The sequence below is a fragment of the Oryzias melastigma genome, linkage group LG8, assembly GCF_002922805.2.
Source record: "Oryzias melastigma strain HK-1 linkage group LG8, ASM292280v2, whole genome shotgun sequence".
In the NCBI taxonomy this organism is placed as follows: Eukaryota; Metazoa; Chordata; class Actinopteri; order Beloniformes; family Adrianichthyidae; genus Oryzias; species Oryzias melastigma.
The window spans coordinates 9,010,754-9,025,980 of NC_050519.1; the positions used below are offsets into that span (position 1 = coordinate 9,010,754).

The 15,227-nt window shown below is 39.2% G+C and overlaps 1 protein-coding gene across 2 annotated transcripts; it reads left to right on the forward strand.

The window, feature by feature from the left end:
• The first annotated feature begins 4,111 nt into the window (after nucleotides 1-4,111).
• On the forward strand, nucleotides 4,112-14,921 carry dnmt1 (DNA (cytosine-5-)-methyltransferase 1). Of its 2 annotated transcripts, XM_036213213.1 has the most exons (35): nucleotides 4,112-4,277; nucleotides 4,384-4,442; nucleotides 4,858-4,894; nucleotides 5,192-5,299; nucleotides 5,387-5,594; nucleotides 5,670-5,742; nucleotides 5,837-5,918; nucleotides 5,999-6,039; nucleotides 6,116-6,170; nucleotides 6,269-6,352; nucleotides 6,423-6,532; nucleotides 6,769-6,887; nucleotides 6,991-7,083; nucleotides 7,159-7,310; nucleotides 7,397-7,584; nucleotides 8,684-8,864; nucleotides 8,950-9,047; nucleotides 9,272-9,419; nucleotides 9,498-9,613; nucleotides 9,690-9,891; nucleotides 9,968-10,101; nucleotides 10,191-10,370; nucleotides 10,522-10,746; nucleotides 10,832-11,024; nucleotides 11,135-11,225; nucleotides 11,299-11,433; nucleotides 11,584-11,866; nucleotides 11,947-12,088; nucleotides 12,162-12,328; nucleotides 13,332-13,509; nucleotides 13,587-13,782; nucleotides 13,865-14,028; nucleotides 14,262-14,378; nucleotides 14,474-14,567; nucleotides 14,651-14,921. In XM_036213213.1, the coding sequence occupies exons 2-35, from the start codon at nucleotides 4,396-4,398 to the stop codon at nucleotides 14,686-14,688; spliced, it is 4,479 nt and encodes a 1,492-aa protein (XP_036069106.1). In that variant the 5' UTR covers nucleotides 4,112-4,277; nucleotides 4,384-4,395; the 3' UTR covers nucleotides 14,689-14,921. The 2 variants fall into 2 exon arrangements, with proteins under 2 accessions (XP_036069106.1, XP_024128158.1); XM_024272390.2 differs by lacking the exon at nucleotides 4,112-4,277 and having other exon boundaries at nucleotides 4,284-4,442.
• The last annotated feature ends 306 nt before the right edge of the window (nucleotides 14,922-15,227 follow it).

Below are 15,227 nucleotides of genomic sequence, written 5' to 3' on the forward strand. Positions count from 1 at the left end.
ATTTCTGGGAATTCTCAAATTTCTCTGCAGGTCTAGAGATGTTCTGCTTTTTTTTCTTCATCTCCAAAGTATTTCAATGCAACATTAAATCCAAACATGCTCTGACAAGGTCAGAGAAACCTTTGCTCCAACATAAAAGGCTGAAATTGTTCGTGCAAACACTGCGTGGGCATTAATCATAGCTCTGTTGCCTAATACAATTATTTAGTTGCTTAATGAGGCAATGATAGGAAGCTGGGCAGAAGATGGGGAGGCCAAAATATGGGTGTGGCAAAGAATTATGTCTATTTGTTTGATAGCTGCCTGGGAGAAGCAGAGCAAAATACCCCTGGAGGGGCTTTTGGTGAGGGGGATGCTTGGGGTGGAGGGGGCAGAGGCTGACTTATGGTGGCCTTGGGAGAGTTGGGGCTGTTTCCTGTCAGACATCCAGAATTCCTGGGTGGGAACATTGACTGAATCCGTCCCAGGAGGCTCTGCTGTCTGGAAGTCCGCCAAGTCTTTCCATTGCCCAGCAGGATGTTACATAGCTGCAAGTTATATCAACAAAACTCTTTACAGAAAATTAAAACCTTTAGTGCCACCGTAAACATTTTAGATTAGAAATGTATCATTTGTATGATAAAAACGAAATCTCAGGTAACATTAGTATTTATTCTTAACATCTTCTGCCATTTACAGTGTCACACTTGGGAATATTTGAATAAAAATACTCCAATGTTTCAACAGCTTATTGAGAAAAGTTTCTCTACATTTTGCAATTTATGTGTTGCCTATATTTTGTGAAATCAACCGTTTAATTTTCCAAGTTTTGCCAAGGGTTTTTCCCGTAATCACAAAGCCAGTTTTATTTTCTCTTTTATTCAGACGTGAGAATCTAATATTGCTTCATCAATACATGATTTCAAACTCTGAGTCATGGAATTAAAAAAAAAAAAAAAACATAGTAAAAGAAGACATTCGACCAACACATCCCCAACATAAATATTTGGCTTTGTTTTGTTAATGTAAGGTCGTATTTTTATTGCAATATCTCACTAATTTGAACCCTAAAGTGGCCTATGACACACTATTCTATTGCAAAAAAGAAATAATTGCATTTTATTTGTAAAAGCAATTAGAGAATGGCCATTTGAAATTACTTGTGTAACAACGCCATCTTGTGGCAAAACTGCAAAACAGATGCTTCTCTTAAACAATGTGGGGCAGAAAAGTATTTATTCAGCCACTAATTGTGCAAGTTGCAAAAAATGAGAGACGCCTGTAATTTTCAGCATAGGTACACCTCAACTATGAGAGACAAAATGAAAAAAAAAATCCAGAAAATTACATTGTCAGATTTTTAAAGAATTTATTTGCAAATTATGGTGGAAAAAACTGCAAACAAGCGAGATTTCTGGCTCTTTGAGACTTCTTCTGTAAGAAAATCCTTTGTCATCCACTTGTTACCTTTAATAATGTTTAATAATGGCACCTGTTTGAACTCGTTAGTTATATAAAAGACACCTGTCCATAATCCCAAACAGTCACACTCCAAACTCTGCAACCTGTGGCTCTGGAGCCACATGTGGCTTTTTTTTTTTTACCTCTCCATCGTTGCTCTTTAGTTAAAATAAGTGTTTTGTTTTTTTTAAAGTAACTATGAAGAAAAAAAAGTAATTGGTAAGAGTAAATCAACTCAAACTTTATTAAATTAATTTAAAAGCAGTTGAAAGACAGTATGAATAATTTCGTGAGGATCTTAACACCAGTAGCTGTAATTCTCCATCAATCCAGCAATCCTTTATAGTCTATCAACATCATACTAACACATTTGGACTTAATTTTGAGCTTTATTTATTACAGAAAATCAATTTATTGTCAGTTAGCACAACCGTAACGAAACTTGTGTTAAATTATAATCCACAAAATTTTCCATTTTTGAACAAATTCAAGAATTTAAAGTGTGCCTCGTGGTTTTAGTATATTGTAGGGGTAAATTAACTATCTCTGATTTAGTTTTAGTTGGTTACCTAGCGAATGACCTGCAGAGAGCTGGGACCAAAGTAACAAAAGCTACCATCAGTAACACACGACACCGCCAAGGACTCAAATCCTGCAGTGCCAGACATGTCCTCCTGCTAAAGCTAGCACATGAGCAGACCCGTCTAAAGTTTGCTAGAGAGCATTTGGATGATCAAGAAGAGGTTTGGGAGAATGGCCTATGGTCAGATGAAACCAAAATAGAACTGTTAAGAACTCTTCTGTTTGTAGGAGAACGAATGCTGAGTTGCATCTGAAGAACACCACACCTATTGTAAAGCATGGGGGTGGAAACATCATTCGTTGGGGCTGTTATTCACTAAAGGGATCAGGACGATCAATCCGCGTAAAGGAAAGAATGAATGGGGCCATGTAAGCTCAGTTTTTGAGTGAAAACCTCCTATCAGCAAAAGCAGTGGAGATGAAACGTGACTGGGTCTTTCAACATGACAGTCCAAACATACTGCCAGGTAACGAAATAGTGTCTTTATAGACGCATTTCAAGGTTCTGGAGTGGCCTAGCTAGTCTCCAGATCTCAGCCCCATAGAAGATCTTTGGAGGAAGTTGAAAGTCTGTGTTGCCCAGCAACAGCCCCAAAACATCACTGCTCTAGAGGAGATCTGCTTGGAGGAATGGACCAAAATACAAGCAACAGTTTCTGAAAACTTTGTGAAGACTTACAGAAAAAGTTTCACTGCTGTCATTACCAACAAAGGGTATATAACAAATATTGAGATGAACTTTTCTCATTGACTAACTCATATTGTTAAGTGAGAGAACTTTGAGTGGCTGACAAAATGCGTTTTTGCCTCACTGTATATTTTCCTTTAGTGTAGATCAAAAATAAAAGCAACAGTCTTTGAAAGTATTGCTTTGAAACACAAACGACATTTATGGAAATAAACTTTTGGTTTTAGGTTCAACTCAGCTGCAAGTAGCCTACCTATTTAACTCACATCCCATATCACTGTTTCAGCAGACACAATTTAAGAACTTCTCAAATGTGGCAGATTCTGGAGACATCAGATCTGTTCATATTCTTGACACTTTTTCATTTTTTTTAAACACATACATAGACATTCAGCCTATATAGGTTTTAGATTGTAAGTCCTAATGGATTTTATTAACTTAAGAAAATTATTTCATTTCACTTTTGTTTTAACCTTTTTTACAATCTCTTCCTAGTCTCAAATGTCAGATGTTGGTAAACAATGCTAAAGAAGAAAAATAATATTTTGCATTTTCGTATTCAGTTTTCTTCTAGTTTACTTAAATACAAAGTGGTCACAACACAGACCCCCAAGAAGGCCCCAAGGACGGGATCACTGTCTGTATATTCAATATAAAGTGATATTATACACATATGGACCGAATGGAAACATTATTTTGAAATTCACTCGAAAGCCGGAAGTGAGACATGAGACAGGGATCAAGGGACTCATTTTTTTCTTTCTTTCCTTTATTATTTCTTTTTACACGCATTTATAAGTAACAACAGCAAAACGAATCATGCTATAGGCTTATTACATGAAATGACTGAGGTAAAATGTGGTAGGTAGGTTTGTCAAAATATTTCTAAAAGAAAGAAAAGGAAAGAAAATAAATGAAATCAAAGAAAATGAACAATGGGGAAAATCATGACAAATTGGTATATAAATTCGTTTTTTTAGAAGTTATAGTGGGATTTACAAATTTTCATAATATTCAAATATTTAATAAGGATCGGAACTGGGGTTTAGAGTTGACTCATTGATGGTTTAAACGCTATTTCGTTATACAAATACGTTAAAGGATTGTGACGTGGGTGCTGAAAATACCAATTAAAAAAGAGCTTTACTGTTGACAGTGAACATTTATATCGTGTTTTTTTTTTATTTGAAAGAAGCAAACACGAAAGTATCTAGTTTTTTCCCATTCCGGAACTCAATGTAAACACTAGTAAACATTTCATGTCGCTTCCGCTTTGACTGTTAACCTACACATTTGTGCGAAAGAGTGGGGGTTTACCAACCCATCTCTTTACATACTCATATATAATACTACCACATTTTAATCATATATGAGTTATTTGAGCAGCATTTTAGGTTTATACGGTTATTTCTTGGATTTACAGTGAACTACAACGAATTCAGAAGAAACATTGTTCATTCATTTGAATGACGCGTTACCCATATATTGTTCAGGTGGTACAGTCCACAACACCCGGGTTTCCGCGCGAAAAGACGGCCCGCGCGCCCGAATTGCTTATAGCATTCACGTAAGGAGACAGCACGCTGCAGTCGTTACCGGCGGGTCTGCTTTGTGTTTGATGACGGTGGAGTAAAAGTTGTTTTTTAGCGGTTTTAGACGGTTTTATTTTTTAGTTTGCAGTTACGATGCCATCCAGGACGTCCCTGTCTTTGCCAGACGATGTCAGAAAAAGGTACTGACACCGTGTCTTAAAATGCTGTTCCATTGATGAAGCTAGCGGTTTCTTTCCCTCTCAAATCTACAACAACGCATTTGTCACTCATGTTGACTCCATTGGAGTTTACCTGTGTGGGTTTAGCTTAACGAGCACGTTACCCTTGGTTTGTACTAGCAGCTGCAGCTAGCGGTAGCATATGCCATTCGACCATTAATGTGATTTGAAGTAGTTTTCCTCCTTTATTAGCCCGCTAACAGCGTTAGCCTCACTGTGCATGGAGCGACATGACATTTGGCGCCAGTTAGGAAGTCCTGATACCCACGTTTTTTTTTTTATTAGCGCGGTATCGCAGACAACATGTGTAGCTCTATGAGATTGGCGCCCTGTAACTTGGCAGCATCTGATTCAACGACGGGCTATTTGTTTACAGGCTGCAGATGCTGGAGGAGGACGGATCTTCAGAGGAGGTAAAAGCTCTCCATGTAGTTCATCTAAATGGATCCTCTGCTTTGACCAATTTGAAAATGCTCGTAAAGATGGTTAACTTTGAGCTCAGGCTTTCAGCATGTATTTATTACGATGCCATGGATAAATATGGTTCCTTTTTGGAATGGAACATGGTTTATTTCAATCATACTAAGAATAATACAAAAACAAAACGATCAAATGCGCAGAAAGATTTCAAATATAGAATAATTGGGCAAAAACTGTATTTGCATAACTTTTTAAGTTTAAAAAGCAAACAAAACGTTTTTCTATTTCAGGATCAAGTCAAAGAGAAGCTGAAGTTGGTGCAGGACTTTCTGCATGATGATGCCCAGACTCAGTTGACCAGTCTTGAAAAAGAGATGAAAAGTTCAGAGATCTCAAAGGTTGGTTACATCCTCCTATGTCAATATAATTATTACCTCTGTTGCTTGGCCGCTTGCTTAGTTCTTTTTTATTTTTTTTAATTTTAGGAGGTCTACATATCAAAAGTTAAGGCCTTGTTGGGAAAAGAACTTCACCTTGAAGATGACACACAAGCTGGGAAAACAAATGGCTTTTCGAACGGCTCTCATGAAGACGAGCAGGAGGAAGAAGCTATGGGTGCAGATGATGTTAAATCACCGCCTGCTTCCAAAGGGAAGGCTGGACGCAAGGTCAAGTCCAATGGGGATTCAAAAAGTAGGCGTTTCAATTTTATTATGCAGTCATGGATCTTAGAAAATTACAGTGTATTAAAAAATATTTTGTTTCCAGAGTCTCCTGCAAGTGCCAGAGTCACCAGGAATAGTGGGAAACAGCCAACCATCCTGTCAATGTTCTCCAAAGTGTGAGTATATGTTTATGTATATGCATGTTTGGAAGCTCAAATACATATTAAAAAAGGTGAAATTATCTAAAAGTGTAATTTTTTTTTTTTGCAGTCAGAAGCGTAAGTCTGATGAAATGACTGAAGAAACTGTCAATGGAAAAGATGAAGTGAAGAAAGAGGAGGATGCTGATGAGGTGATACATCAATGTCTGCAGTTGATGTGGACTTCATTGTCTGATATAATTGAGCCTATTTTATTTTTGTTGCATTTTAGTGTCAAGAGAAGAAGCGTCTCAAAGTGGAGTCTGATGAAAGGTAACTAATTTTTGCTGATCGTTTTGTGTAGTACTCATGTTGTCAGGTAAACTAACACACTCTTCTCCTACTGTAGTCCTGCTGCAGAAGATAATGAGAATGACACAGCAAAACCAGTTTCTGTTGCAAAGGTATTTAATACATAAAACTGTGTTTTTGTCTTTTGTTTTCTAACAAGACATAAACTGTCTTAACTTGATTTATTTATGTTCCTCTTTTTTTTTTTTAGACACCACCCCCCAAATGTCAAGATTGCAGACAATTTTTGGACGACTCGGACCTGAAGTTCTTTCAAGGAGATCCTGATAATGCTGTAAGAATTTCCAGCACATGAAATGGAAAAAATGTTATTTTTCCTGATCGGTTTTCTTGACCTTTATCAGCTCGATGAACCTGAGATGTTAACAGACGAGCGTCTCTCCCTGTTCGACTCGAATGAGGACGGGTTTGAGAGCTACGATGATCTACCGCAGCACAGAATCACAAACTTTAGGTATGCAATTTTAATTTTACCATGTTAGCACCATATTTTTCTTTCCTTAGAACATAGTATTTTGTGCTCTATTGAACTAATACCCACTGCAGCTAGGGGGCGTACTACTCCTTTTAAGGTTATGGAGTAGAAAAAAAAATGGTGTTGACCAAATAAAGTTATTTGAACATCATTTGTGAGGATTATTTTTCTACCAACATTTTGCTTGGCTAATAGCGTAATGTTTTCCCTTTCAGCGTGTATGATAAACGTGGCCATCTGTGTCCGTTTGACTCCGGCCTGATTGAGAAGAATGTGGAGCTTTACTTCAGCTGTGCCGTTAAACCCATCTATGATGACAATCCTTGCTTGGATGGTAGGGAATGTTTCATGTCAAACACTAATAGTTAATCTTTTTTATTTTATTTTATTGTTGCTGAATCCTTTTATTTTTGATGCAAAATCAACTTGTTCCTTAGGTGGAGTTCCTGCTAAGAAGCTCGGACCGATCAACGCCTGGTGGATCACTGGTTTTGATGGAGGAGAAAAAGCTCTAATTGGTTTTACTACAGGTAAAAAAAAAAAAAAAAGTTTTTCATTTAAATATTTTTAGTCCTTGCATACTAATGTAAACTCTTTTTATGCAGCTTTTGCGGATTACATCTTGATGCAGCCCAGTGAGGAGTACGCCCCCATTTTTGCACTGATGCAGGAGAAGATCTACATGAGCAAGATAGTGGTAGAATTCCTCCAGAAAAACCCAGATGTGACTTATGAAGATCTCCTCAACAAAATTGAGGTGGGCTCTGATGTTTCACCATTAAAGTTTTCTATTTTTTTGCCAACATCAAACCCTAAACGACTATCTTGATTTTCTACTTTCAGACGACAGTCCCTCCAGCTGGACTGAACTTCAACTGCTTCACTGAAGACACCCTGCTGCGTCACGCCCAGTTTGTGGTGGAGCAGGTGGAGAGCTACGACGAGGCCGGCGACTCGGATGAGCAGCCCATCATCGTCACTCCCTGCATGAGAGACCTCATCAAACTCGCTGGAGTCACTCTGGGAAAGAGGTAGAGTTATTATAATGAAGCTCCTGTAAATACATTTTAGAATTTTTAGGTTCGTAATTAAGTGACACAATCGGCTCACCTCAATAAAAGTTAAATCTTCTTTTGGTTGGATACTTAACTTGCAGCCTATAGTAAAATAAAGGTGAGCAGTTTGGGATTATAACGATTTCCCCTTACAGGCTGTATTTAGAATTAAAAGCTATTTTTAAATATATATAAATATTTAAATTATTCTCTCTATTTTTCTGCTCCTCCATCTTTGCCTCCCTGATATCTAACATGTTTTTAACACTTCCTAATGCAGCACGCTGCTGTACTGGTAGGTGGGCCTTACTGTGATTGCATCTCTATTCCGCTCAGTGGTGTGTTACTGTCAAACGTGCAGATATTGAACAGATTATTATTCCCACTGAGATAAATATACATGACTTCAAAGTTATTTTCATTTTGAGTTATTTTGATTCTTATTGTGGTCTTTTAGTGAAACTGCTTTTGTGAAGTTTTGGTTGAATAATTTTTTTTTGTAAAACAAAAAAAATAATAATTTGACTTGTAGGGTATAAGTGTAAACTATGAAACCAAATAATAAACATAACTTGAAAAAACTTTTTCTTACAAACTGCCTTCGTTTTCCATCTTTTAAATTTGTTTTATTTAGGATTACAGGTAAATAGAATAGTTTGCTTTCTTTTGGAGGAAATAAAAACAAAAACTTTGTATTTTCAAAATAAAACTATTTAGAATTTTACACTTTCACATTTTTGATAGTTATCGATTAACTTAAGAAAATGTTTAAAATGTATTCATTTTTCTGATAAATCTGTGGAGTTATCAGAGTTTATAAGAAATAATCCTGTATTTTACAGAAGATTTAAGTTTTAATTTTTCCATCTTCAATGTTTTCATAGTTCTCCAAAGGTTTTTAAAAGCTCACCGACGTTCAGACTCTGTTTTGTTTGCTTGTACTGCTGCATGGCCTGATGCTGTGGTGTGTTTCCAGCCAGGAGCTTCTTAGTTCCATCCCTCACCATCCGCTCAGGTGTTTATGCTGCTTCAAAGTCCACCTCTCCTCTAAACTCCGGCTCGCTTTTGTTGATAGGAGAGCCGCCAGAAGACAAGCCATCCGTCACCCGACCAAGATCGAGAAGGACAGCAAGGGACCAACGAAGGCGACGACCACTAAACTGGTCTGTCAGATCTTTGATGCTTTCTTCTCTGACCAGATCGAGCAGAACGATAAAGAGAGTGCGCTCAAGAGGCAGCGTTGTGGTGTTTGTGAAGTGAGTTTTTTTTCTTTTTTATCTTCTTTTGGTTTTTAATTGTGATTTTAGAATTCTAGATCTAACAAACTGGAATCTTTTTTAGGTTTGCCAGTCGCCTGATTGTGGTAAATGTACGGCCTGTAAAGATATGATCAAGTTTGGAGGAAGCGGTCGAAGCAAGCAAGCCTGCAAACAGAGAAGGTCAGGAGGCTTGAGCAGATAGTTTTTGTGTCAAAAAAAATTCTGGTTAAGTGTAATTTTCCTGTATTTACACCTGCAAGAATAAATATCAGATTTTATTTTTAGAGAAATAATTTGCTTTCTTAACTTCAGTACTTCATACTTGGGAAAAAAAATCAACATTTTTTCAACAACTTTTTTTTTTTAAAACCCCTGATGGCACTTTTGTCCTTTTTCATGCTTAGATGCCCAAATCTTGCTGTAAAAGAGGCTGAAGATGATGAGATTGTTGAGGAAGAAGATGTTGTGGTTGATAAAGCCAGGAGAGATGCCAACACCAAGAAGAAGAGGCAAACTCAGGGCAAGCTCGAGTGGATCGGAGAGCCTGTTCAGGTATGTCTTTTAGCTCTTTCCATTTTTCCCAATTTGTGGTGTGAAGCCACTCATTCACTCTGATCTGTTTCATTTTAGTCTGAGGGGAAGAAACACTACTACAAGAAAGTATCTATGAACAATGAGGTTTTGGAAGTGGGAGACTGCGTTTCGGTTTTATCCGACGATCCATCCGTGCCTCTGTATCTGGCCAGGTACGAGAAAGAAAAGGTGTTCTTTAGTAATGTTTAGTTTACTGAAGAGTTACTAATTTCACGTTTTCTCTCTCAGGATCACTGCAATGTGGGAGGGTCCTCATGGGAAGACGTTCCACGCTCACTGGTTCCTCCGCGGGATTCACACCGCGCTCGGAGAGTCCTCTGATCCGCTGGAACTCGTCGTCGTGGACGAATGCGAGGACATGCTGCTCAGTTTTGTCCATGAAAAAGTGAATGTTATGTACAAAGCTCCCTCCAACAACTGGTTCATGGAGGTAAGCTGGGTAAAAACGTTTCCAGTTTCATCCTGTCATTTTCAGAAACGTTTACATTTGATGTCTAACGTTTTAGGGTGGCATGGATATTGACCTTAAGGTGATTGAGGATGATGGGAAGAGTTTCTTCTACCAGTTTTGGTACGACACCGAGTTTGCTCGATTCGAGACTCCTCCCAAGACTTCTGAACCAGACAACTGCAAGTACAGGTGACTCATTTTGAAAATAAATTGGAAGGGGTTTTCTATTTATGATATTGATGAGTTTTTTTTATTATTATTATTGTTTTTACCTTCAGGTTCTGTGGCAGCTGTGCTCGCATCAAGGAGAGAGCAGAGCAGGAAGTGCCTCAAGCGGTTGAACCTCTGGACAATGAAAGCAGCGACACAAAGGCTCTGTATGCAGTGGCTTGCTTCAAAGGAGATCAGTTCAGGGTTGGAGATGGCGTTTATCTCCCTCCTGACTCCTTCAATTTCAAGTGAGTGTATTTAAACTTTTAGGGATGACAATTGCTCCAGTTTAATTTTTTTTTAAATCTTCTAGCATTTTTTTCACATTGATTTGGGCATAATTGATTGCCAGTTGAACAAAAAGAAGGCTTGAATTTTTCTGCTTTCTTCCGCGTTTAGCATGAAGCCTGCTAGTCCAGTGAAGCGCTCCCACAGGAAGGACGATGTGGATGAAGATCTGTATCCCGAGTACTACCGGAAGTCGTCAGACTACATCAAAGGGTCAAACCTGGATGCTCCCGAGCCGTTCCGCATCGGTCGCATCAAGGAGATCTTCTGTCATCGCCGCAGCAACGGGAAATCCGACACCGCAGACGTCAAGCTGACGCTTTACAAGTTTTACAGGTTGGAGAAAAAAAATCTATATATAAATATAAAGTCTAAAAAAACTGGACAAGTAAATAATTTTTTTTTTTGTTGTCTCCTCCAGGCCAGAAAACACTCACAAAGGTGTCAAAGCGAGTTACCACGCTGACATTAACCAGCTGTACTGGAGTGATGAAGAAGTGACGGTCCGCATGACTGACGTTCTGGGCCGCTGTCAAATAGAATATGCAGAAGACCTGATTGAATCGGTCCAAGAATATTCCAGCGGTGGACCAGACCGCTTCTATTTCCTGGAGGTACGGTTAGGATTATAAGAACTGGCTGTTCAGCTTGTCTGAGCTGTAAGGCCACACACTGCATTGAGATGAAGCCAAAGTTGAATCCTTTACTTTTCTGTTTTTCACAGGCCTACAATGCAAAGTCAAAAAGCTTTGAAGATCCTCCAAATCACGCTCGCTCCGCAGTTCATAAAGGAAAAGGAAAGGGCAAAGGAAAAGGTTGGTTTGAAATCTTATCATGTTTAAATGAGTCGTCTCTCTGGTCACTGAAACCTGAACTCTGTTCCATCAGGAAAGGGCAAAGGGAAGGCTGCACAGGAGCTGCAGGACTCTAACGTTGGCCCACAGATGCCTAAAGTTTCCAAATATCGCACTCTTGACGTTTTTTCTGGCTGCGGCGGCCTGTCCGAGGGTTTCCACCAAGCTGGTAATCGTCATATTTTTAAGTCCACTAAGCAATGACCTTTTTAGTAAAATATTTACAAGTTAAATTAAGAATTTCATGTGTGAAACCTCTCTTAGAACACGCAGACAGTTGTTTGTAGGGCATTGCTCAGAGTGCGTCTGCTGCTTTCAGGTATCTCTGAGACCCTGTGGGCCATCGAGATGTGGGAGCCTGCAGCTCAGGCCTTCAGGCTCAACAACCCCGGCACCACGGTCTTCACAGAGGACTGCAACGTCCTGCTGAAGCTGGTGATGTCGGGGGAGAAGACGAACTCTCTGGGTCAGAAGCTGCCGCAGAAGGGGGACGTGGAGATGCTGTGTGGGGGGCCGCCCTGCCAAGGCTTCAGTGGGATGAATCGCTTCAACTCTCGCACTTACTCCAAGTTCAAGAACTCGCTTGTGGTCTCCTATTTGAGGTATTTCAAGGAGGTCTTATCATGTTGGTGGTGTTTTACAACTAAACTGACTGTTAAATTATTTTTATTTTTCCTTCTAGTTACTGTGATTACTACAGACCCAAATTCTTCCTGCTAGAGAACGTGAGGAACTTTGTTTCCTTCAAGAACTCCATGGTTCTGAAGCTGACTCTGCGCTGCCTTGTGAGAATGGGCTACCAGTGTACCTTTGGAGTCCTTCAGGTGAGACTAACCTCTGCATGCATGAAGCTCTTCCCGTGTGAATCCCAGAGGTGACGTTTGTCCTGCTCCTCAGGCGGGTCAGTACGGTGTCGCCCAAACCCGTCGCAGAGCCATCATCCTGGCTGCGGCTCCAGGAGAGAAGCTGCCGCGTTACCCTGAACCTCTGCACGTGTTTGCTCCCAGAGCTTGCTCTCTGAGCGTGGTCGTGGACGAAAAGAGATACGTCAGTAATGTGACCCGGTAAAGCAAACTCCCTTAACTTCACATGAAAGAAAAATACTTCTAGTGCAGGGGTGTCAAACTCGATCGTACAGGAGGCCAAAATCCAAAACGCATCTTGGGTCGCGTGTCAAACAGGATAAACATTTATTGAACTAAATTATTAAAACTTTAAAACTGTAACTTTTTAACATGATTGTGAACTAGATGTATAGCATTACCTTTGATAATGCTGGTGTGAATGGTGTTGGCTGAATGTGGCCGCTGAAGATGCTAGTGCTGATAGCTGAAGATGCTGAAATTGATGGCTTAAAAACACTGAAGCTGATAGCTGAAAATGCTATGGTTAATAGCTTAAAAAAAACTGAAGCTGATAGCTAAAATTAGCTAAATGCCAAATTAGACAAAAAAAATAAAAACTTCGGTTAGCCAAAACAGCTAGCATGGAGCTGAAAAAATAGTGAAACTTAAAAATAGCCTACAAAACTGAAAAAGCCGAAATTAGCCAAAATAGCTAGTGTGTAAATATTAGCCTAACTCAAAAACGGCTTAAAAAACTGAAAAAAAAAACAGCTAGCATGTAGCCGAAATATCGAGTAAACTCTAAAACGGCTTTAAAAAAGCCTAAATTAGCCAAAACAGCGTTTATATAACTGAAATATTAGCTAAACTTCAAAACAACCTAAAAAAAAATCTTAAGTGCCATAATAGTCCAAAAAGCTTGCAGAGTGACAATTTTTAAAACTTTAAAACCTCAACTTTTTAACATAATTATAACAAATAAAAAGGCAGGAATATTATTCCAGAATAAATCAACTTAAACCTCAAATAACTTTCAATATTTTACTCTGCATAGAAATATATATTTTCAGAATTATACAAGTTAAAAATAAGCGTAAAGTAACATCGGGCCACTAATAACAATAAAATAAAATGATCTGGAGGGCCGGATTCGGCCCCCGGTTCTTGACTTTGACACATGCTCTAGTCTAGTGTTTATTGGATGAATGTATTTTTCCATCAGAGGTAACGGCGGCATCTACAGAACCATTACAGTCCGGGACAGCATGTCCGACCTCCCTGAGATTCGTAACGGTGCATCTGGCCTGGAGATTTCCTACAACGGGGAACCTCAGTCTTGGTTTCAGAGGCAGATCAGAGGCACACAGTATCAGCCAATCCTCAGGGATCATATCTGCAAGGTAAGATTACCTAATCCTCAAAAATAAATAAATGATGAATAAAATATCCAGAATTAACCAAATTTTATTCATTTTAGGACATGAGCGCTCTGGTCGAGGGTCGGATGCGTCACATTCCCTTGGCGCCGGGCTCCGATTGGAGAGATCTTCCCAACATTGAAGTTCGCCTCAAAGACGGCACCATGACCAAGAAGCTGCGCTACACCCACCATGACAAGAAGAACGGCCGCAGCAGCACCGGCGCCCTCAGAGGCGTCTGTACTTGTGCAGGAGGTACACAGCACCCTTTCGATGGACATCCCGAAACCGTCTCCACGGTGCGAGCAGCTCTGACCCGCTTTGTGTGGCGTTTTAGGGAAGCCTTGTGATCCTGCAGACCGGCAGTTCAACACTCTGATCCCCTGGTGTCTGCCCCACACTGGGAACCGCCACAACCACTGGGCCGGGCTTTACGGCCGACTGGAGTGGGACGGGTTTTTCAGCACCACTGTCACCAACCCGGAACCCATGGGCAAGCAGGTGCGGATGTTTGGGTTTTCTGTGATGCTTAAACACAAAATCTTTAGCATATATATAGCTTTTTAACCGTTAACACGGTAATTACAGGTGATTCTGAAGGAGAAAAGCGGCTCGAGCCGCTTTTCTCCTTCAGAATCACCTGTAATTATCGTGTTAACTTTAAAAAGCTACTGTAAATTAAAGAAATTAAACAGTGGAGCTCCCCGCTTCATCCTTTGATTTGTAATTTTCAGGGCCGCGTTCTGCACCCGGAGCAGCACCGAGTGGTCAGCGTCAGGGAATGCGCACGCTCTCAAGGATTCCCCGACACTTACCGCTTCTTTGGAAACGTCCTGGACAAACACAGACAGGTGAAGAAGTCCTTTCTGACAATATATATATATATTTTTTTAAAAAAAAGCTCCTTTTTGCTTTTATTCATCTTTTATTCGCTCATGTTCTTCAGGTTGGAAACGCCGTTCCACCTCCACTCTCCAGAGCCATTGGGCTGGAGATTAAGAAGTGCGTCATTGAGAGAATGAAGGAAGAGGAAACAACAGGTGTGTTAACCTCAACTTCTGTCATTTTTTCTAAGAAAAAAAAATAAGACGAATGTATTAAAAACATGTTGATTAATCTACAGACGTCATCAAACAAGAGAAGATGGAGGTTTCTGATTAGTTCCTGTTCCAGCACAACAAGATCTACAAATTCTGATTGTGGGTTTGGGGATTGTTTTATTTTTTACTATTTGCTGTCTGTGAATTGACCACTATGGACATTTAATGTAGTACCCATCCCATGTTGTGTTTTAACTGTGCTTTTAATCATGTTCCTCGATGTTTAATGTGCGACAAATTGTATGTAGTTTTTATATGTTAAAATTCAAATAAAGCTCTTATGAAATTGTATATTACTGAAGTAAGTTGTCATTTTATTTAGATTTATTTATATAATTCAACTCAAATTACTATAAACCGGTTGGATTTGAAACTTTACAAGTGCTTTAAACTATTAAAAAAATCCAAGTCCAGCTGTAATACAATTGCTATGAAACAAAGCCTAAAATTTTTAAAACACCAGTTTGTCTTTTTTTTTTTTTTTTTACAAATTTATCAACTTTAATACTTTTGACTTTGTTGATTTAAGTAGTTATGTATACTTAAAAGAAATGTAGTTAGGATATGTAGTCATTGGTTGGAAGAAAACAAGAAAAGGAA